The 23,679-nt window shown below is 42.7% G+C and overlaps 2 protein-coding genes across 2 annotated transcripts in view; both read right to left on the bottom strand.

Moving 5' to 3' along the window:
* Positions 1 to 10,853, bottom strand: part of pde8a (phosphodiesterase 8A) — a 41,698-nt gene extending 30,845 nt beyond the window's left edge. Inside the window, exon 1 of the mRNA XM_062410691.1 lies at positions 9,287 to 10,853. Within this exon, the coding sequence (XP_062266675.1) occupies positions 9,287 to 9,439 (153 nt within the window). The 5' untranslated portion in view covers positions 9,440 to 10,853. The remainder of the gene's footprint in view (positions 1 to 9,286) is intronic.
* A 7,823-nt stretch (positions 10,854 to 18,676) lies between these two features.
* On the bottom strand, positions 18,677 to 23,324 carry gatm (glycine amidinotransferase (L-arginine:glycine amidinotransferase)). Its single transcript, XM_062410592.1, has 9 exons — positions 23,186 to 23,324; positions 22,116 to 22,334; positions 21,827 to 22,022; positions 20,836 to 21,026; positions 20,609 to 20,746; positions 20,362 to 20,526; positions 20,207 to 20,270; positions 20,006 to 20,122; positions 18,677 to 19,910 (listed from the first exon to the last, which is right to left on the bottom strand). The coding sequence occupies exons 1-9, from the start codon at positions 23,252 to 23,254 to the stop codon at positions 19,798 to 19,800; spliced, it is 1,272 nt and encodes a 423-aa protein (XP_062266576.1). The 5' UTR covers positions 23,255 to 23,324; the 3' UTR covers positions 18,677 to 19,797.
* Positions 23,325 to 23,679: the final 355 nt, after the last annotated feature.

Genomic DNA, 23,679 nt, shown 5'->3' with positions numbered 1-23,679 from the left:
GGAGCAGCCCCTCACTAAAACCTCCTCCTCTTCCTCGGCCCGCAGCAGCCTTTGTCAAACACCCCTGCTACTGTACTCCTACTTATTTGACTGCTCCATTTTATTCACACCTGTTCCTCTCCCATTTTACTGTACCAAAGCAAACCAAAGAAAATTTGAATTACGTTCAATAAATGCTTCAAACCTGTTTATTTCTGACAGTGTCACTTTCACTGTGAGGGAAGGGGCAGTTGATCGGGTGACTGCGGCTCAATTCCTCCTTCCTCTCTTAGCTCAGTCATTCCAGGTACAATCAAAGGCCAATAAAGCAAAAGGAACAAGCTAAAGGAGCTTGGGAAGTCTGACAAGGACACTGCCTGCTGGTCCAGTGACACTGCAGTGCACTGTAATCTTACCAGGAACCCTTCCACTGCAGTCACCTCTCCTCCCGAGTCCAGCCAAATACAACAGAACAACAAACTACACAAGACGACTGTCTGGCTTGAATAAGAGATCATTAGTTGACACTAAATTTGTTGCCAGAGCCACACACACACATCTGAACAATCTTAATTACCTCACCAGCTCTGAGGCCTAAAGAAAGGATTAGAATTAGCAATATTCGACCACTACGGCCACACAAGCCCGGCTCTATCTGCGAGGCTCCACCCCTTCACACGGCAGCTTAGATGTTTTTGAGAATATCAGAGGGCGGTTCTCAGGGGCTCTTCAGATGGGCTGTGAGGGCATTAGATAATAACACTCTCCCCCCCCCTCACCTGCTATAACAGGAGCACTGATGTCACCGTGGCGTGAGGGATCAGTGAGTGACACGAGCTGGAGCACCGGGACGGAGCTTGGCACACAACTATACTCTATTTAAACACACACGCAGACACAGACACACCAGTAAACAAACACACACACACACAGAATGAAGAATGGGGATTTGATGACTACATGTAAACACCTTCAGGAAAATTTGAAAACAGATTTATCCTGAATATTTGGCGAAATATCCTGTTGCATTATTAAAATAAACAGATTATGGGCATCAAATAAATACTTACAGTAGTAAGCAAAACAGTAATAATAATAATAATAATAATAATTTGAAAAAAGTCACATGACCATTAAATGATGTCATAAATTATATATATTTTTTTACTATAATTACATTTATTGATGTTTTAACCTTTTGTGACTCACGTCGTGACTGTTAATAAAAATGCTATACAAATGAAGCACATCATCATTAATATCATCACCTTACCACCTTAACATAAAATTGAAATTATTTTAAAATTTAATTAATTTAAACACTCATAGATGTTATTCCCCTTAACATCCCAGATTTCTTTTTCATTTGGCTGAGATCAACAACCTTTAAGATGTCATACCTCACAGAAGAGGAACAGTGGCTTGTCATGAAGACAAGAACCCTGTGGAATCTTTTTGTAGAAGTCTTCTAGCATAACTCCCTATCAAGACTACTGGTGGAGCCTGTTTAAACTTGGACAGAATTAAAATCCAAGTGATCGATTTAAACTTTTATGGAAGTATTTTTGTTTTTAAGGTTCTGGTTGGAGCCAGAAGCAAACTACAGATTCATCTAGACCTGTGGATCTCAGTCGGGGGGAAAAGGTGGTTAGAATATATCAAAGGTCCAAGTGTTACCGGCCAATACATACACATGTTCATTTAGACTTGAATTTCATGCTCGAGTTACGCAATTCAGACTGGCCCACTTCCTGGTTCTTCATCTAAGCTACAAAGACCATTTGCATGTCACAGCCAAACGGTCTGGACTCCTGCTGCAGTCCTGTTACAGCTCAGTTTGCTTATGATTATTTACTTATTGGATATGATGAAGCCTGGATCGAACATCACAACTCGGCAAAATCTCAAAATAGCTGAACAATAGGGGAACAAGTCAGACTTTATTATAATAATTATTATTTTTAGGTGAAAATGTCAAAACCTGAGTTGCTGCACCCACACACACTCCTCACACTACAAAAACAACGAGCACCATCTGCCTCTGTGAAGATCTTAAGGGACGTATCAGCTGAGGGTACAGTGGATCTTCAAAGCAAGAGGTAAGACACACTCCAGAGAGTTGTGCGTCATCGCCGTGTCCATTAAAACAAGGAAGGAGACAAGCACGGCTGGCTTAATGCGTTGTTCAGCAGGTGAATGAGTGTCTGGCGTGTTTACTACAGCCAATAAGCTGCAGGCCTGTTCACTTAAATCCAGCGAGGCTCGTGTCTGTGCTGTGCTTCTTTAGCGAAACACAAGAAGAGGCATTCAAATGTAGAGGAGTCGGAAAAAGATCAGCTGACAGTGAAATACCATGGGGTTTATATCTTAACACTCATCTATCACTTTTTGGTTCTTTTGTAAGTCTTGCCCCCAGACGGGGGGGTCTTTCAACATGCTGAACTGTACAGCGTGACGGAGCGTGAAAATGGCCAAAGTACCGCAGTAACCAGATGCTGGCAACATGGCTGTTAGCATTGTTAACAGTGAACCGTGCACGGCGGCTAGGAGCTGTCCACAGCCAACATGATGCCTATTGACACATCAACACGAGAGGGGGAATGACTCTCAGATGAACTCTGAACAATGACGGTGTGTTCTGTACATGATGTTCTTTTCAACAACCACTCCTTAAGTGTAGCATTAATACCTAAAGAAGTCTTAGCGTAGAGGGTATGATATCGCTGCATTCACATGGAGAATTCATTTGAAAGTCCCACTCTGGGGAAAATCACATTTTGTGATATCAGCAGGATATGTTAACATGTCCCCCTTGTTCCTTTTATATGATAAAAGACATAAATTGAGTGAAATGAGCACTGGTTCTAGTGTTTCCACCTTAACCAATGCCAGTCTGTAAAAACTGAATCCGATAGCCAGGGTTTGTGATGTCACAAACCTAAGAAACCAATCCTGTCAACTCTTGGGTGTGGCTCAGCAGCTGGAGGTTCCCCAGCCGCAGGTGAGCTGTGAGGGTGAGGAGACGGGGAGCAGGAGAAGCAGGAGCGCGGGGGGGGGAGGAGGAGGAGATGGGGAGCAGGAGGAGCAGGAGACGGGGAGCAGGAGGAGGAGGAGACGGGGAGCAGGAGGAGGAGGAGACGGGGAGCAGGAGGAGCAGGAGACGGGGAGCAGGAGGAGCAGGAACCCAAACTGAATTAGCATATTCATAGATCTCAGTCACGACGCAAGGAAGGTGTAGAGTTACATTTAAGCCATAAGGAGTATTTTTTCCTGAAAAACCTTTTGAATGTGTAATTTTGAGGAACGAAGAAGGGTTTTACAGGGTGTAATAATAAACTACTTTAAATTGTAAGGGTTCCAATTGGAGCAAAACTGTAAATCAGAGTATTTTCAGACTACAGTGACTAGGTTTCCATGGACACCGATATTCAGACTGTTGACCTTATCCAGAGTAAGACGTACTTTGATAATGCTGTTAACATGAGTTGCTGTTAGAATATTCCATTCATCTTCCTGTTTACATATTACAGATCATAGTCTGTTTATGACGCACATCGTTAGGAACAGTCCACACTCACTATTTCTATTATTGCTTATTCTGAGTAGCTCCATATTCAGGTTAGGATAATAAGATAAGTTAGGAATAAGTTATTTAGACTATTGCTTAAATCAGATTAACATTAGGATAGTCAGTGACTCCTTGTTTAAGGAATAGTTAGAAATTAAGCTCCAAATTACTTTGGTTTCTTCCTGAATATCGGATTGAAAATATGACATTACACAATAATACACAGACAGAGCAATGCTTTACTTCAATGGCACTCAGCTTTAATGTAAAACCACGTTGAAACCACTCACAAAGACCAGTCCCCTAAGCATGGCTGATTGGTTTCCATCAAGATCTATGAATTATTTTCCAAGAAATCAATGAAAATGTTGAAAAATGCAATGTTAAAGAAAGCGGAGAAAGGAATTCCTGGATCTGCCCCCTGATCCAGATCCACACCAAAATTCAAAGGATTCATCCCTGACACGCACCACACCCTTCCACCAAGTTTCATGGAAATCCATCCAGTCAATTTTTTCTTGTCTAATCTTGCTTACAAAAAAAACAAAAGGAAAAATTTATTAATTGATGATTGGCAAGACGGGGCCGCCTTTTACATAAGACCGATCTCTATGAATTATCACCTCCCTGTTTCTAGTCCAGTCAGATTTTAAAAGTCTGTGCTGCACGGAGCAGGAAGCTGCACTCGCACACACACACACACACACACACATCAGTAGCATAACACAACATAACACAACCCTGTGACGCAACCTCTCCCCCCTGCAGATTCTCACAGTTTAGAGACCACAGAGAATTGGGAGAGACAGTCGAGGAGCTTAAAAGGCCACCGGTGGACCTGGGCCCACTCACATCTACATTCCTGTGAGCTTCTGAGACAGAACAGAGAGCCGCGGCAGCAAAGTAAACACTTGTAGCTCCTCGTTTCGGGAAGAATACAATTTCCATAATCTCATGAAACTATCACATGCCGACCTTATGACATTAGATTCTCAACCTGAAGGGGGAGCGGAACAAGCTTTGGATGTGGCCCTATTTGTTAAGACCATTTCAAAAACAATGGGAGTGTCTGTCCCACAAGCACATGCCCCCCCGACTGACAGCCCATAAGGGAGAAAGCTCTCGGGGATGAAGACACCCGCTGTATCTGCACGCAAGGTGACAAAGGGATTTCTTATATTATCCTAATTTGATTTCTAGCTTGATGCTCAAGAACAAGATGATCCTCAGAACAAATAAGTAAAAGGCAAATAGAAATGTGTATAAGCCACGTTAACACATGACACCATGAACTCCAGGACATCAATAAGTGGTGTGTGGCTGATCCGCCGGCCCCCTCTCGCTTCCGCTCCTCTCCTTCTGCTTATGTGCCGACGGAGATAAATGACATGGCAAAAAAAAAATTACCCCTTAACTGCCCCTGCAGACACTCCAGACAGGAAGAGAAAACACGGGGTCACGCTGCAGCTGACGTTTTGTATAAATAAAATATAACAAACAGCTAAAGTCACATTTAAAGCCTAAATCCAAGTGGTTATTTTCATTGTCAATGAAACGTATCCGTATTTTAATCATTGTTTGACAGTTTGGGGGACAGTTTTCTTATCCACTCTTTTGACAAGAGTGAGATTAGAGGATCAATGCCACCTTCCATTAAATTATGAAGCAGAAGATATCTTAGCTTAGCACCAAGACTTGAAACAGAGGGAAACGGTTAGCCTGGATTTCCTGTGGTGTAAAAAACAGCCACATTTCGTTCAGCTAGTAAAATAAGCAGGTAAACACACTACAACTTTAATATAAGCCCATGTGCCGTTTGTGTGCACGTCCACAGAACCAAAACTTTGCCCCGGTGGGAATTAAACTACCAACTACGACACTGTTCCAGGGGTTGGTGCCATTCTTTGAGCCATAAAAGGCCCTTGTACGTACAGACATGACATCCTGAACAGATAAGAAGAGTGCGTCAATTGATGCAGAGGCAGCTGTAAAGACAAAGACAACAGCCAAGCCATTTGAGTCGTCTCACTGAATGTTGCACAGACGGAGACGGCTCCTATTGTGTATTAAATCATATATGTGATTATTTGTTTAAAGAAACGCACGTCAGATCAGTGGAGACAAATGGACAAACTTCACAGAGGAATATCCAAGTTTTTATAGAATAGAAACAGAAGGTTAAGAGCAAAGAATATCTGATAGGTCAAATGAAAGAAAGTGAAAGATAGAGAGAGAAAGAAAAAGGGCCAATATCAGTGGGGCTGCTCTCAGCCAGCAGGAAAAAAGCACAGTGGATTAATTCATCACCATGCTAAGCCTTTGCCCTCCTCTGGAATAAATTACCCAATGACTCTCAAGTTAGACTAAACACACAAACACACACACACACAACTGACCACAGAGTGTGCACAAAACGGTGGGAGACAGTAAAAAGACAAATTGTGGGGGGGTTGCTGCCCAGGTCATCGGTGTATCATATCTTACTATGGACAAAAAGCAAGATGGACTCAGCAGATGAGTTGTGTGTTCGGTTCGGAGACAGTTAGGACGAGTGTTTCCCGACTGAGGCTTCGGTCTAGAACAGCAACCTTGTGTACCCCCGTCACTGCTGGGGAGGGGAGGGTTTAACGTGTGTGTGTGTGTGTGGGGGGGGGGGGCATGAGGTGTACGGCTGGGTGATTCCACTACTTGTCTCAATGCATGCAGAGGCTGGAATTAGGCAGCGTGATGATACGAGTCTCCAGATACTTATGAGCTTAGCACCTTTTATTGCCCCTTTTCCACTCAAGAGTAAAAAAAAAAAAAAAAAGAAGGTAAAACTGATTCTGCATTTGCGCTTCAGGAGGCGCTGGTGCTGGTAATGTGTGTGTGGGGGGGGGCTACTTGGTTTCCTTGAGTGGGGGGCAGTCAGACGGGGAAAAGTCAAGGACAGATAAATGCTGTTGTGTTTGGCTGAGGTCTTTCTCTGTCTCTTTGGACATACACACACACACAAACACACACTGACACACACACACACACACTGACACACTATCGCAGGACCTTGTACTTGAGCTTTATCATCCCCAGAGCAGCCCAGATGGTAACGCACCCTTGACAGAGACTCACATCACACTCCCAAACTCAGAATCCCCAATCTTTCTCACAGTGTAGACGCCTGCACATGTTCGATTCCCGTCTCACTCTCTGTCCGAGTGTGAAACAAAAGGACGTAAAGATACAGCACGCCTTTTTGTTTTAAGGTTTGCTTGACGCTAAACTTGTGCAGTTTGCTGTAGCTGCCTGTTGTGTGTAGATGTGGGTGAGGGTTATTTTTATCCTTCAGGGAATGAATGTGTGTGTGTGTGTGTTTGCTTCAGAATCACAATGACACAGGCCTGGGCACATACATGCACAAAAAGACTAAAAAACAACTGGAGTAGCACCAACAGACCCCTCATGAAACTAAAATTGAATTCACTAGGTCCAGATTGTTATTTGGATCTGCACCAAATTGCAGACACTCATAAATACAAGTCAGATTTTTTTAAATCAAGATCCATGAACTATTCTCTGAGAAAATCAAAGAAATTGTTTTCACAAAGTTAAAGAATGTGATCAAAGATTCCTGGATCCGACCTCTGATCTGGATCAACACCAGAATGCAATGAATTATTTCCTGACCCATACCACACTCTGCTGACAATCAGAGGTAGGGGTAATTAGACACACACACACACACACAAACACACTACTTGAGATGATCTCAATGATTATTTTCATTATTGATTAATCTGTCATATATGTCCTCATTTTCTGGTTGAAAAACTGTTTTTTATTTGTGAATTTCAGACATGATTTCCTGAAGCCCAGATTGAAATCCTCAATTGTCTAAAACTCAAAAAAATATAAAATTTATAAATCATAAAATGCAGCGAATCCTCACAGTTACAAATCTGGAGCCTGAGAACGACTGGAATTAATACTTAAAAATGAAATACTTTAAAATAAAAGATTCCTTTTCTGTTTATCAACTCATCGATTAATCAAGTCATAGTTTCAGGTCTACTTTCTGGTGAGACTGACGTGGGGGGGGGGGGGGGGGGGCAGTCGCAGCTCTGCTCATCAAAGAAAACAGTGACGTCTTTCAAAGTCTCTCATAATCTAAATGAAATGAGACATTGGAGCTTTCATCTACGACATGTTCCTACGCGGTGTAAACACACGATTCCAGATCGAATCCAGACACGGCTCAACGAGTCTCCGACGCATCGCCACAAGCTGACGTACTAACGATTTTTCTTTGCCTCACAGAAAGCCCGGCCCCTCTCGCTGCGGACGACCACAGAGGATGTTAAAGATGACACCTTACGGAACAGGGATTAACCATTTCCAGCTGAAGGGAGACCATTAGTCTAACTCAATCAGGGGACTAATTCAATCAAAGGCACAGTGGGCGTCTTGACATGGGGGCATCTGTCACGCTGACTTCTCACTGCATCCTGCGGTGACGTTCGGCCACAAAATCCAGACTGACAGAGGCCGTCGGATCGCCTGCGGTGTGTCGGACGCGCGCTCGAAAAACATACACAAAACATGCAGACGCACACTAATACACTACTGAATTCACAAGATCACAATTTTTGTCGTGCGTTTTCTGTGTCTATGAAGATCTTCGTGCCAACATTGCAGGACCGGCTCCCTTTGTTTTTTTATTATCAATGAGATTTCCACTCCATTATTCTTCATTTAAATATGAACTGATCTCAAATCAGCGTGGCTAAATAAAATAAACGTCTGTTAGTCTGAATAACAGTGACAGGTAGTTTTGATGTGCATGTGTGTGTGCAGCTTCTTACACGACACCTACATGAATAATCATCATCTTGATTAGAAACACAAATTTAGCTGCTGCACAAAAGAGGGAGCAGCACATTTTGTTATCCTCCGTTGGCGTCACTGTTTCTGGTCAAATACACAAATGGAACCATCTTTTTTTATGCCATGATGCCACAAACTTTTCCTCTTTAAAAGTCCTTCTCCATAACTACTCATATGTCTCATAGCACTGCAGGTTAAATGTTTCTGTAAATCCCTATGTCTAAATTTATGCACGAGGCCTCGATAAGAATCCCGCAGGACAGGACATCCTATTGAACAGCGTAAGTGGTGGAGAGGTGAAGCAGAGGCCAGAGCATGAGTGAGCCGAAAAGGAATCGCGCCCGACAACAGATGTCTGTGCTTCATGCTGAGATCTTGGCTTCTATAAAAGTGCACGGCTCCAGCGGCAAGATCGCACACAATGACACACACACACACACACACACAACGAAGCTGAAAAGTGGGTTAAAATGTTTGTCTCGTCCCGACGCTTACGTAAAAAAAATCGCAGGTAGAGCAATACCTGAGGTTAGCGTGGAGGCCCTTGACCCCGTGACCTTCCACTGAGAGTGTGTAGCATGGCCTAGTTCCTCTAACAGAAGAAAAGCAGGAGAGCCGTCCTTGCAAGCAAAGTTAAAATGAAAGTAAAGCATTGATTTAAATCGACTTGCCTCTGGAATTAAATACTCCGATCTACAGACCGCCGATTCTTGGGTCTCTAATTTTCCGATTAAATGTGACACACAGCTTACACACACACACACACATCTTTGTGTTCTTTGTCTTTTGCTTGCATGCAACTCAAACACCTCACACACATATATACACCGTTTTGTTCCCGTGTGTCTGTGAATGCAATCAATGTGTAGGTTCGCTCACCTTGCAGCTCGGGGGTTTCAGGGGTAGTCCCGAGGCAGGATTTCCTTGATGCTGAGTGGTATTGGTCTGCTGGGGTGAGTGGGAATCCTCGGACTCTTTTCCACTGTGGTAGACCACCCTATCAGAGATATGAATACTTGAAGCACAGCCCATGCTTCAACCCACTTCAGCCTTTTTTGTTTTTTTCTTTTGCTTCGCTCTGCAAGTGCTTGTCTTTGAGTGTCGTTGGCCTCTCCCCCCCGCCCCCCTAGCCCAACACTTTCCTGTGCAGTTAGGGTCCAGTCAAGGGTTCATATCGTTCCGTATATACATGTATAAATATGTGTCATCTAGGCCACAGCAAAGCCGGTTCTCCAAACGCTCCAACACAAGGCATGAATAATATATCTATCTATCCCCCACCCGCCCCCCCCCCCTCAACACCAGGAAGCTGATTTCCTCCCTCTTGTTTTTTTTTTTTTCTCCTTCTTCCTTTTCTTCACATGAAGTTAATTGGAGGCTCTCTAATCACAGCGGCTCCCCTTCTCCTGGAAAAACTTGGATCCTTCAGCTCAGATCCCCCACGGACGACTTCATCCCTCACTCCGGCCTTCTTCGTACCACATCACCGTTTTCTCCTCAACTTATCAAGTACAGGCCTTAAAGCACACACACCCACACACACACATGCATACGTCTACACACATGCACACACACACTCACTCACACACACACACCATGCAATCCACCCCCCTCCTGCTCCAGCCTCATGCAATAGTTTTATCCATTTTTTGTGTCCATGAAGGCTTCATGTGTAGTCGTCCTCCCCCACCACCCTGGAGCCATCAAATATGATGCTTCTTTCCCCTCTTTATTTCTCTCTCTCCCTCTCTATCAATCTTTTCTTTCTTTCTTCTTCTTCTTCTTTTCCTGACAATGTGTGTGTCCACTTCAGCTGCAGACACGGGCCACAGACCGGCTCTCACCACACTTCAGCTCCAGGTTCATCATCAACAGGGTGAAATATTGGCACCGCAGAGACACAGTGGGATTATTCCTCTGAGGAGCATACTGCCGCGTGTAGTCCGACGGTGCTGCCCGGGGATCAGGCCACATTCACCGGTGTAAAGCAGCGGTGGTGCTGGTGGTGCTGGTGAGATCCTGCAGGCTCCATTCAGGCATCCGCTGACCGGTGGAGGATGATCCGCCTGATATAAGAGCTCCAGACCCCGGGGTGCGTCACTAGACTCCACGGTTCCCTCTCATCGCTGCTGGGAACACTGGGAGCATGAGGGATGTAGCGGCTGTGGCGTGTGGAGGTGCCACCTCTGGACAGCGAGAGGAAAATCTACAAGACAGAGAAAAGGGGGAAAACCAGACCCGCTCCGTGTCCGCAAGTTTCGGCTCCGGAGCCGGGGACGGCCGGCTGCTTCGAGGCTGACGAGGGCGGAGGTGTAGCGAGGCAGAGCCCGGCTACATAATGCAGATTCTCGGATGTTTGTCTCTTCTCTGCCTTTTTCTGGCGTCTGCTCCTCCGGTTCTTCAGCGCTGCTTGACAGCGGCACATCCAATAAAAGCACCCGCAAGGATTGACCTACAGCCTCTACTGACGTCAATGCAAACGAGCTGCCGGCAGCCAATCAGGGCCGCGCCCGCCGCCGCTGGGCGGTACCCGGGTTTCCGTGGGAACTTTGAAAACAGGAATAATAAAAAAAAAAAAGAGAGAGAGAAACAGGACAGGGGGGGGGGGAGACAGACAGACAGACAGACAGACAGACAGACGGAGGAAGGGAGGGAGAGATGGAGAAAGGGAGAGACAGACAGACAGGTAGAGAGAGAGAGAGAGAGGGAGGGAGGGAGACAGAGGGAGACAGACAGATAGAGAGACAGAGTGAGATAGATAGAGAGAGTGAGAGAGAGAGAGAGACAGACAGACTGAGAGAATAGAGTGAGAGAGAAAGACAGACAGACCAACACAGAGAGAGAGAGACAGAGTACTTTTATGATATATCAAAGGGTTTGATTAAAAAAAGGTTTAGAAAATGATTTTAAAAATTAAGATACATAAAAAGATATAGGAGATCAAAAAATAATAATAATAATGAAAAAAAATTGAATCAGCCGATACTGACAATTATCACAAATAGATATCAGACACATTTTCCCAAGGTTCAATGTGTTGCTTTCAAATATGTTGTCAACCAACTTAGTTTGTGTGTTCAGCATCTTACTTTATACTTATTTGTAAAGGGACTGATTGGAGTATGAAACAACTCAATACAACAAAGTATATAACTGAAATTAGTACTTATATTATATAAGTGTGTATGTGTGAACAGTAAAACCCATTATCGCACTTCAGCCATGTATCTCACCTTGTGTAGTGTCATGAGCTTGTGTGCACACTGTGTTGTGGCTCACAACTCGTTCAGCTGACTCAGGGAGTCTGCTAACAGCTCAATGCACGTCAGGTTCAGTCCGAGCCTCAGATCCGGGCTGTAAACTGTCCTGACTTCAGTTGTAGAGGGTAAACAAAGCTTTCTGTATCCACCATAGCCTGTGGTCCTGTTCTGTGCAGTTATTAATGTACAGCGGGAACACGCAACTCCCGGAGATATACCTCGAAAACAGTGTTTCTGTTGTTTTCCATCATATGATCAAGTAAAGAGACAAAAAATAAACTCTATATGCTCCCAACACGTCACTCACACCATGTGCACTATAGATCCCATGACCTCCACTGCCTACACTGTCTTCTTGTACTGGTTCAAGTGGATTGTCCCCCCAAAAAAAGCAGAATTAACCCATCTGGCACTTATACCAACATTTAAAATGATGAAATACACATAAAAACATCCAAGTGTCTTAATCATAGTTAAATCACCCTTTTCCTTGAGCCCTGTGTTTGTTTATGACTCTTCCCAGATTTGTTTTGAGTCCTCAGCCGGTCAGAGACTTTTGTCAGATGAAAACAAGTCCTGTTTTAAAAGTCACTTTTCAGGTTTCTACTCACTTAAACTACACGATTTCCCTCAGCTCCCATTTTCACTTGTTCAGGAAACATCTTGCCTCAGAAATCACTCCCAACAAACACGGAGGATTTCAGGAACAGCCAGTGTTTAGATCCTGGCTGAGATTTGATTTAAGGGTAAATGCAATTCACAAGTAAAACACCTTCGATAAAGATCCTTTTAATCTGAATATTGAGACCAAGGTACTTACTGAGCACAACGTTAGTGGGAAAACAAGCCTGTCATTGTCTCCTGGTGGACACATTGTGTCATGTTGTTTCCAAAATAGCACAAACTTAACACATGTTGTTGTTACCAATCAGCCGACCTGATGTATCTGCTGGAGGCCAGTACCAGCCCATGATGTTGCCCTGGAGGATTGACCATACAGTGCATGTGTGGTGGAAGTGCAGCACACGCTGGCGGCGTTGTGTCACCTGACGCCGGGGGGGCAGTTCAGTAGTTGAGAGGAGATGCACAGATGCGGGGAGCGGATGTCTTCACATGCTTCCATGAGCAAGAGGGACAGACATGATTGTTTTCATAGAAAGAAGAGACGTTGGTGTTTTTAAAAGGGATAATCCGGCATTTTGCACTTTATACAAAGACAATAATGTGTGGTGTAGACTTTATCATGTCCAGAACTGCTGCATCATACATTTACCAAGATGCAGCGGTCATATCCTTTCATTCTCGGTTAAACACCCATATTGTAATTCAATGCCCCAAGTTCATAAGGCAGGCGCTCTGTCCAACTTCTGATGTCCTCCTTCTCAAAGGGACAACGTCAGGGTTGTTTTCTTAGACCTAACAAAGGTCCTCACAGGCGGAGAAGTCCTCCCATGTCAACTGACCTTTCTGTGTAAAGCTGGTGGAGTTCCCCTTTAATGTGTGTCAAATGAAGCCGGTGTGTGTGTGTGTGTGTGTGTGTGTGTGTGTGTGTGTGTGTTACCTTTGAGAACAACAAGCTTCAACACGGCTGCAGAATTAGCCGTTCATATTGCATGTGAACCAGCAACCTTTTCCCATTAAAGACCATTATTGATTTAATACATCAACACTGATAATATCACAATGCTTTGTTGATTTACCGCCGACAATAATCTATAAATCACAGCCTCAAATCTCTTTTCATTAGAACTAGAACAAAAATAGTTGAACACAAAAGAATCTCTAATTGTTGCGTCAGTGACGTGACAGATGATGGATCACCCTCAGGTATTTTTCCAGTGACGCTCGCTGCATTATTCATGACACACGTTTACAGTTTGCCTTATTTGCACTTCTGTCGATTACGTGTGTTTGATTATCACTGTACTTTGTGCTGCCACGCTCTTCAGCTCCTCCCGTGCAGGTAATACGCTCAGTCGACTGTCTTATCTGTGCCATGTGTAAACTTGTCTTATGTCAGTAGGGCGTTTCGCATCTGTGTTGTCTTTACTAATACGGTTCATTTATAAGTGCTGCTTAAGTCAATAGGTCCCGTCTGAATTCTCTTTGGAGAGAGACTATACTGACAGAAATGTCGGGTCGGGCGTCGGCAGGTACACAGATCCATGTACCGATCCGATACCGCGTCTTTAAAGTCAATTGTTTTCCACCCAGATAAAAAACTGTCTATCCCCAGATATCACGTCTTTGTATCTCTAGAACAGCAGCAGCCTGGCACCAGTTCAAGGGCCATGTCCTTCGGAGGACGGCCCTACGGAGAACACCTCCTTCGTGGGCCTGGTAGACTGCCAAGGCAGAACCGGAACCGTTTGATCTAAAGATGGTTTCTGTGGCACCTCTCTGTTGCCCTCAGTCCTGTGAACTGCAATTTTATTAATTTGGTCATTGAGCTTTTAATGAGTAGAAGGTTTTAAGGCAATATGCAAAAGAGGAAACACACATCCGCCTTTCTTTGCAACATTTTCACATCAGCAGGTAATTCACCAAAACAACAGGATAATACAAATTCAAACCTATTTTCTCAGCACATTGTTTCAATGTCAGGGATTCTGAAGCTTCTCTCACACCTCAGTGTAAACGGATAACTGGTACCGATGCATCCTGGGAGTAGTTGCCTGTTTTAAGCAGCCGAGTTAGGATATGGTCAGAGTGTATGAAGCTTAGGTTCACTGATGAGAGTTCAGCCCTGGTTAATCTTCCCATCCTGGTTCACCTTCCTCTTCGGACACATGCACCACCATCCTGTCTGTCTGTGGCCGTCACAGGAAACCGTGGAGTCCTGGAGAGAGAGTCTTTTGAAAGGAGCTGCTGGAGAAAGGCAGCACGATGGAGCATTTGGCGGCTGGAACGCACAACTTTGGTCAAGGTCTTCTTCCATGTAGAAGGTGATCGTTTTAATTTGAGAACAGCAGGAGGGTTCACAGCAGAAAGAAAACGACTATTAATCCAACTGTTATAGATGAATAGAAACTGAATCAAGGAATAAACTATGCTGCTGGAGGTCAGATGCATTTTTTTTATTTTATTTCATTTCTGGAAATCACATTGCTACCCCCCCTCTCAGTGTCTCATGACCCCCTGGAGGGTCGCTGCCCTGAGCTTGGGAACCAGTGTCAGAGCTGCACTCAGCACTCTCACTCTAATACAGTGGTTTGTGTGCGTTGCCTCCAACAGGAGGCGCCAAATAAACAATTATCAGAATCAGAATCCAATTTAACACCAAAAAGGGTTTTCTACATACAAAGAGTTTGCTTGGATGCTTTGATGGATAACAAAGCTGCAAAAAATAAAGTAAATCAAGAAGCAAGTACTGTCGACCAAAAACTATACATTAAAATGTAATATATTAAAGTAAGTATAAAAATATATCAAACAAATATAAAGATGTACACCTATATGTTACATTTTATGACAATATTTGTTAGAGTTTAAAAATCTGGAGTCCGAAAAATATGTTAGAATCTTCACAGGAGACAATGTATAACTTTGGGGGGTTAATACAAATGTTTAATGAAGTGTTTGTAATGGTGATGTTTCATTGTCACAACCAAATAAGTTTAGTGGTATGAGGTATTGTGTTACTCTTAACTGTCAACTGTTATAAAATCATATACAAAAACGTATTCGTAAAATATATTGGTGTGAAAATAGAAAGTCAAGTTGTTTGGAAACTGTCAAAAGGCAGCAAATTATTAGATTATGTGAAATTTTAAGAAAAATATTACAATCAATACATTTAAACTTTTAAAAACTTTTAAAACAGTCTGGATCCTACATGATGTCCCTGGTGTCAGTTAAACCTGTGAGTTGTCGACAGCTCAGCGTCTCCTGACACAAGCCAGAAAACCCAAACTGTTTCCAGCCTCTATCAGGAAGTGTCTGCACACACTGTGCTCACAGTATCTCAGATCATGGCCATGATCCAGTGCAGCGCCTCCAGTCAGGTAACAGTAGAAGAGTTCAGTGTTCACAGCATTTAAAGGAAGACTGAGAGTGAAACCTTTACTGGACTTAATCATCCCATAATCAATATGTTTCCTTGTTTTAGTCATGTTTACTGCTTTACATCTTATGTGGCCAGTGTGTTGTTTAGCACTTTGTAACATTGTTAAGAAAGTGTGACATCAATAAAGTTTATATTCTATTTCTTACTATGTTCTTATAGCTTCTAAACATCAGAAACCAGATTTTACAGTCAGATTTCAGTCAGACAACTCACGTCGAAACAATTACCGCAGCAGTAGAACGGGTTTAGTGTTTGACGTCTAGGCTCCAACTTAATCACTCCAACGTATGATTACACAGGAATGATGAGAGTGATGAGCAACTACTTGTAATGGTTATGGAGAGCGAGGTCGGTCACATGATTGGAGCAGCGCAGCCCGAGTTGTCCTCCTGAACTAGCTGAGAGGCGTCGCTCCATTTGTTTCTCACTTCGTGGTGCGTTTTATTTATTGATCCTAAATGTTCTCAGCAGAGGATAAACAAACAGCACTGACATAAACATTATTCCAGTCTTGTGATGTTACTTATCTCGCAGTCCGTTCTTGTACTTTGTGCCTTGATGCTTTAGCAATTTCCAATGTCCCTACATGAGATCAATATAATTTATCTGATCTTCTATTTCTCATTGACTTTATTACCATCACAAAACAAAATCAACATATTTGCAAAGTCCTTGAGACACTTTTATTTAGAGTCTTGTGTGCACCCTCTGAGGGTCCAGTAGCATGTGATCATGTGATCTGCTCTGTGATGCAAAAGTAGGCCTCTGTGCAAACCAGGGATCAGTGAGGAGAAGAAAGAGTGAGGTGCAAGCCAGCAGCTGGGGAGAGGAGCGACTTTAGGTGAAGTTTTCCTTCGATTCACAGTGTGATTCTGAATTCTGTGATCAACACACAGGCCTCAGCTACAGCTACACAGGCAGAACAACGTGGTTAGGAAGTGGCTCGTGGGACCAGTCAGACAGTTTTTGTCCCATTGAAGTCACACGGGTTTGAAAGAGGTTCATCAGGATGTGGACATTGTGAATTCAGACAGATGCTTCAAATGTCCTCAAGTTTCTAGGACATAGATGTCTACTATTGGTCGAACTGCAGGTCGCTGCAGTAAAATGCTTAAATTTGAAATCTATAATCACAGCAGTCCGACAGTCTCCTTAAATTTAATCAAGCTGCGACCGATTTAACACACTTGTAGATATTGGTTCACTAAATGTGCCTCTTTGTTTTCATCAAGATCCATTATTTCAATCATAATAATCCCTTCTTATTTCTCTGCTAAATTTAATTAACCAGCAAAATCATTATTTGATTGGTAAAGATCAATACATTTCAGGGTGCTGTTTGTTGATTCGACCACTAGATGGCAGCAGTCAGTAGTTTTTTTGCACTACCTCACTCATTTTATTTCTAAGCATTTTCCAATGTCACTTATTTCTTCAATCCTTATATTGTTTTGTTTTGACGATTGAATAATAACAACAACAACAATAATAACAACAATAATAATAACAATACTACTACTACTGCAACTACTATTAATAATAATGCTACAAAGGGCTTCACAACACAAAACAAATAGTTAAAATACATATTGAAGTACCTACATAATTATGGTAATAATAATAATAATATTCATATTAATAAAGAGGAAATTATAATTATAACCTGGCCCCACAAGTTAATTCAGGACTATGCGATTTACTATTAAATATATTGAAAATATTAAAATACTAAGAAAGTAACATATAGTAGAATAAGTTGAAGGCACAGACAGTAAAGCGGGTCAAACAGGGATGTGAACTGTGTGGGAAGATAATCTGAAGATTCTATAGTGAGTGGTTACTTATCAGCGATATAAGGTTTCGAGTTAAACTATTTTATCACAATGTTTTAAATTGAAGACTATTCACCTGACTGACCTTTCACCTCCACCACAGTGGAAGTGAAGTTCACACAGTATTGATAAAGATGATTTGGGGATTTGATTGAGTGAAAATAGCCAAATTAGCCACAAACCAGACATTCCATTTTTACAGATAAGATCCTCGTGGAAATTCCTTATTCGCCTGAAACACAAGTAATACATTAACAAAGCAGTTCTTTTTATCTTAACAGTTGAGTCAGTATTTGCATTAGTCTGGTTTACATAATAGCATATGAGCTAAGGTTCCTCCCACTGACACATCAGCCTGGTTAATGTTTTGCAGACACAAGGTGTGACGGTAAATCTGGTGCCAGGTGAACAGATCTCAGCTTCCCATGCTGGTGTGACCCTCTGTCTATTGTACAACAGCATCCCATCATGCATTACTGCTCCACCTGTGTCTTTAACATGCTCTCACCATATAAAATCAACACACGCTGCTAAAATAACTAGTCTTCTTACACCTAAACCCTCAGAACTCAATTCTAAGGCCACATGGTAAAAAAGAGCACATAACTCATCCATTGAAGGACACAGGTACAGGTCAAACAGATGCACCCGGGCCTGTTTCTCCAAAGGCCACATACCTACAGCCGCAGCAGCATTGCATACGACATGTTCCTGCAGCTAACCCAACTTTTCCCTGTCAATACAAGTTATATACTGGGGGTACAAGTATTTGCTCATCACTATCATCATTCCTGTGCAATTATATCGCGAAATGTTTGAAAAAGTATTTTTGTATCGTACATTGTCATATTGACCCTGAGATAAATAGGCGACCTGTCTAGAATGTACCCTGCTTCTCACCGGGGGGGATTGCTGCTCTGCCGAGACCCTCAAAGGATGAGTGGTAGAGATGACAGATGGATTTTGTTATATTGAGATGTAGTGCCATGGATCTCACTACTACACTTGAGATATTCATAAACTGTGAAGATATGCAATTTGTGCTTTACAACGTAAATTAATCAAATATAACAATTAACATTTACAAAGACAAATTCACAACCACAAAAAATATGTTCCCAGACACAACTGTTTTTTAATAACATTTAATAATGTTGCATAATACAAAACATGACTTTCGTTCCCCTGCTGAGCCGCTAGCGTCCCTTGAATTTGTGGTTTTAACATAAATCTCAAGGCAGACTTCAAGAGGCCAACATCTACACCCGACTGTATATACAGCAAAATTAATCATCAAACATTCACCTTCACAACAAAACCTTTTTCACTCTTTTAGGCGTTTTTTTGCTTTGCACACACAAGCAGCCAACCAGTTCAGTGAGAAAGACTGTCAGCATATAACTGGCCCAGATTTGTAATAGGAGAAAACAGCAGAGGCAAAAGGTATACAACATCTGATATGGACCGCATACTTTTTAAGTAAATATATAAAAACACCAATTGTTGGGACATCCAATAAAGAGTATGAAAAATATAAATAGAACTTTGTCCGTTCAATCAATTCAAATCTTTACAAAATAATATACCAGCGATAAGAAATCAAAATTGTTTCATGACCTACAGAACAACTTTTACACATTTCTTCAAATAAAAATAAAATACTTTGGAAGAATTAAGATGTCCGAGTTTTGGAGAGGAGGCAGCGTCTCTCCTCCTGTGCCCAAGTTCGATGACATTCACATACCAAGTTGTACCTTGTCCTCAAAGTTGTGACTTCACAATAGCCAGGCCAGAAATGCAGTTAATATTGAGGTTACTGACTGAAGTATTCGTTACTGTTGAGCATATATTGAATATATCTGAACAAAGCTGTTTGCAAAGGCATTTGTGATGCACAGCGATGTCAACTCAAAACAATTCCTACACGTTCATTTGGGACGTTACGAGCCCGTCAGGGGCCACCTGCCAGGATGAGATGCTAACGTTTTCAGCTGGATTCATTCATGTGTGGACGAATATTAGTCTTTGAGTTGCAGCAGGTGACACCCCCGAACATACACATTTTAAATGTTTGAAGGCAGGGGTGTGGGATTTGGAAACAGTGGTTTGTTGTATCGCAGAGCGGGATACAGAACAACGATAGCCTGACATTAACTTCGACATTGAGTTTAAAAGTCCGAACAGAGGCTTTAATCTTTAAAGCTCAATAGAAACTGCCTATTTCTGGCAAGGCTAGTGGAAGTAGGACTGCAGGGTACCACGGCGGCGGACATCGGTTGTCCAGCAGTGGAAGCCACCACCCAGGGAGTTGGCATGGCGAATGTTCACCTTTATGGTCTTGATACCTGCAACAACAACAACAAAAAACATGGAGTAGTCGTTCATCAGAAAACGTCCTTCAAAACACAGAGAACATCTTCCTACTGATGAATAAACTCACCAAGATTCTCAAACATTTTCTGAATGGTGGTTTCATGTTTGTCAACCATCACACGCTTCTCGTCCAACATCAGGACATTCATGGACAGCCATTTGGAGGACATCCACAGTGGGTGGTCTGCACAGACAGGGGGGGGGGGATCTCTGTGTTAGGAAGACTTCTTGATATAGGAGAGGAGGAGTTTCAGTGTCATTTACTCACCATCAGGCATCAGAGGCGTTGGAGGTTTCACAACATTCCAGCCGGCCTTCTTGAACATCTCAATCTGAGAAGAGAGAGCGGTGGTTGAACAGGAGATAAGATAATGGGTCATCCCGCTCGGGGGCAGCACCTGAGGTGAGGAGTGGGCTTTGTACCTGGTGACACGGGCGATCCGGGTTGGACAGCACCAGTCCAGGCCCGATGATGTTGAAGGTGGCGTCGATGTGCATGGGGTTGGGATCTTTGAATGAGATGATGTGGATCTTGTAGTCTGATCCCAGGTGACGACGCATCCATTCGATTCCCATATAATTTGTAACCTAGGAAATTTACAAAAATAGATGAAGTTAAACATGCTCTGTGTGTTTTGACGCAAATACTTCAAGTAGGTCGACTTCATACCTGACTCCTCTGCACAAAAATGTCTGTCCCGGCTCGAATGAAATCAGCAGCGTCGAAGCAGGGCTCGAACTCAGTGGTTACAAACTTCCCCTGGGCGGCCAGCTTGTGTCTGTCCTCCACCGTGCGAATAGGGTAGTCCTGAACAACACCCGTAATAAGGATTTACACCATAGCAAATAGTATATATGTTTTGATGCGGGTTGACCGAAGTTACATTGAGGCCTTACCTGATCGTACAGCTCGTCAGACATGGTGGGTTTGGGAGCAGTGGTCCATTTAGCACCTTTACTGAAGTATTCCTTCATCAGAGGTCTGTAGGCCCGGTACTCGAAGAAGCGAGATCTCCAGGCCATAGGAGCCTCGATGATCTCATTACCCACAACCAGGAGGATGTCTCTGGGCATGGCAGCGTACAAGCCTGCAGCAAGGAACAGGATTAGTTCACACAGAGTATCTCATTGAACACAAAGTCGAGGAATAACACTGATAAAAGTGAGACCAGCAGTGGAAGAAATAGTAAAAGTAAAAGTATCAGTATACAATATAGTAATGGACCATTACTATAGATGTATTCACAAGTTAATGTTAATTTATGCTACTGAATATTTATATTGTGTTTTTTTTCCATTATTTATGTTACTAAATGGTATTTTTGTGATTTTACCTTTCGTGACAAACCTCACTCTCCACAAACATCTATAATACACACGTCTTTTAAAGCAGCAACAGGTGGAAAAAGTGCAACAGGGCCTCTTTTACCAAAAGCGACATACCTGCAAGTATTTGCTCATCACTCTCATCAATTCAGTGCATTTATATCACGGAATGTTTAAGTTGGAGCCTAGAGGCCAAAACACGAACCCTGTTTACTGCTGCAGTATCTGTTTCAATGTGACTTGTCTGACTGAACTTAACACGATGAAAGAAGACACTCTTTTGATATAAAAACGATTGAAGTCAACTAAACTAAACCAAACCACACTTCTTTTATGCTTTTGTTGGTTGAGCGGAAAATGGAGTAAGTACAATACTGATTGATAAGATGTGGAATTGAAGTTTTAAATGTAAAGTAAGTAAGTAAAGTACTAAGCACAGAACTTTTGACTTGTGACTTCATGGGATACTGGTTTTGAGTTGAGAGATACATTTTGATAGTAAAAGTATACTTAAAATAACCACTGAGTAACAGTTCTGATTTGTGTATAAATGTGTTTTTACCGGAGGATGAGAAATCGGGGGTGGTGTAGTTCATGGACCAGTCGATGGGCTCCGGCCTCCTCACATTGACGCCTTCATGACGCAGAATATTGCACATTTCTTCAATCTCAGCATGAGCTTTTTTCAAGTGGTCCGCAGGAAAAGGTTGGCCCCCATACTTCTGGAAGAAGGGCCAGTTCTTCTCATATGTGTTAGCCTGTGGAGAGGGTTGCAACACTGCGTCATTCACATTGTGCTGTTAAAAAATATATGAAATAATGTGCTAGTAATTTTTAACACTGGTGCTTACTTTCACTTCCACAGTGAAGGGAGGGACATTGGCATTTTCAGCACGACCCACAATCACCTCCTCCAGGGGGTCCCATTCATTGAAGCAGCTGACGGGACAGTCCTGAGGCACAAGCTCAGTAACATGCTCCTCTTCTGCTGCCGCGTGGGACTGAACAGCTGCTGCACTTGAGGTGCTCTGGAACGCTCTCTGCACCCATCCAGTCACAGAGCGGCCGAGCTGAGCAGGAAGAGGAGACATGGATCAGAACTTTTAGTTTTAAAAGTATTCTGGAGCAGGAAAAAGACTCAAAGGAAGAGTAACATAACACATATCTGAACAACAGCTGTAACTTGAAACATGAGAATTATTTAGATTTTAAAAAAATCATCTTTTAGCATTTTAAAGTCTGTTTACAAACACATGTGACAACATGTAATTGCTGGATGTTGCATGCAGTATTTTTCCTTTTAGTGGCAGAGATTGAAATTCAAAGTGATAATGGGACAAGGCTGTGTGACCTGACAGGACAGCTCCCACCATAAAAGGCTAATTCGAGTAACAAAAAGCTCAGTGATCTTAGTTTCTAGGCTTGGTGCCAAAGTACACGTGTAATTAAGAAGCAGTGTTATCTGCAGAGATACAGGCGCTGCAGTGCCTGAGTATTCTGCTGTGCTCAGGAGCAGCTCCAGTGTCGCTGGGTCTGGGAGAGCATCTGTGCAGAACAGCTGTTCACTGTCACTCAAGGACCACAGCACCAAAAAAAACTCTCTGCAATTAGAATCCCAGCAAACGTTGCAGCAATTTGACAGAATCCATGTTTTAAAGTGTCTGTCATTTCTCTTTTCCCTCAGCCCAGACAAAGATTTTTCTTTTTTGCATTCTCCTCAGTTTAGAATCTAAATCACACAAACAATAAAGAAATAAATGAATTGAATATATCTAAAGTGGAAGAAGCAGCTTTAGATGTAGATATTTTCTTTATTCACCTTCTCTGACATGTGCTTTTTTTAAACCACGAACTAACCAAAACTTCTAAATGAAATAAAAATAACGAAGAGATTTAAATGTTAATCCAACATAATACCAACCATGGCTCCAATCAGATGGGCAGCCTCGGCCCCCCTGCTACCTCCTCTCAGACACCTGACTCGCAGCATTGTCCGATGTAAAGGTGATGATGGTGATGTTCAGTGAAATCAAACGGCGGCGTAGGACCTTCGTTTTTACGCACGAATGTAGCCGCCGGCTGAGCGGAGCCTCCTTTATAGGCGCTGCTCTACGTGCCTCGGAGATCATTGGTCGGGCCCAGGTTGTGGGGCAACGTGACTGGAGGAAAAAGCGATTCTGAAACACAATCCCTTACGCCAGCAAATTCTTATCAGCTGGGCTGTAAGGCCTTGAGAGATTTTACCGAGGAGAAAAATGTGTCAGGAGCTGGGAACATTTATATTCGACAAAAGACATCAAATAAAATGACAGAATATAATATATAGCCTACACACATACAATGGAAAAATATAAACAATATTTTTTATGTTTTATCTGTTTGTACTGTCGTTAAAAGTCTCTTTACTGTGACAGT

This window comes from Platichthys flesus, chromosome 1 (genome assembly GCF_949316205.1).
Source record: "Platichthys flesus chromosome 1, fPlaFle2.1, whole genome shotgun sequence".
Taxonomy (NCBI): Eukaryota; Metazoa; Chordata; class Actinopteri; order Pleuronectiformes; family Pleuronectidae; genus Platichthys; species Platichthys flesus.
Note: the sequence above shows the minus strand (reverse complement) of the source record. Positions and strands in the feature narration are given on the sequence as shown.

Bases quoted from the DNA above. Each gene is read 5' to 3' on its own strand.
- gatm (XM_062410592.1), bottom strand. From the start codon at position 23,254: ATGCTGCGAGTCAGGTGTCTGAGAGGAGGTAGCAGGGGGGCCGAGGCT. The intron at 20,747-20,835 runs GTAAGGCCTCAA...GGTGTTGTTCAG, and splicing joins CTGACGAGCTGTACGATCAG to GACTACCCTATTCGCACGGT. The intron at 20,271-20,361 runs GTACAAAGCCCA...CTCTCTTCTCAG, and splicing joins CGGATCGCCCGTGTCACCAG to ATTGAGATGTTCAAGAAGGC.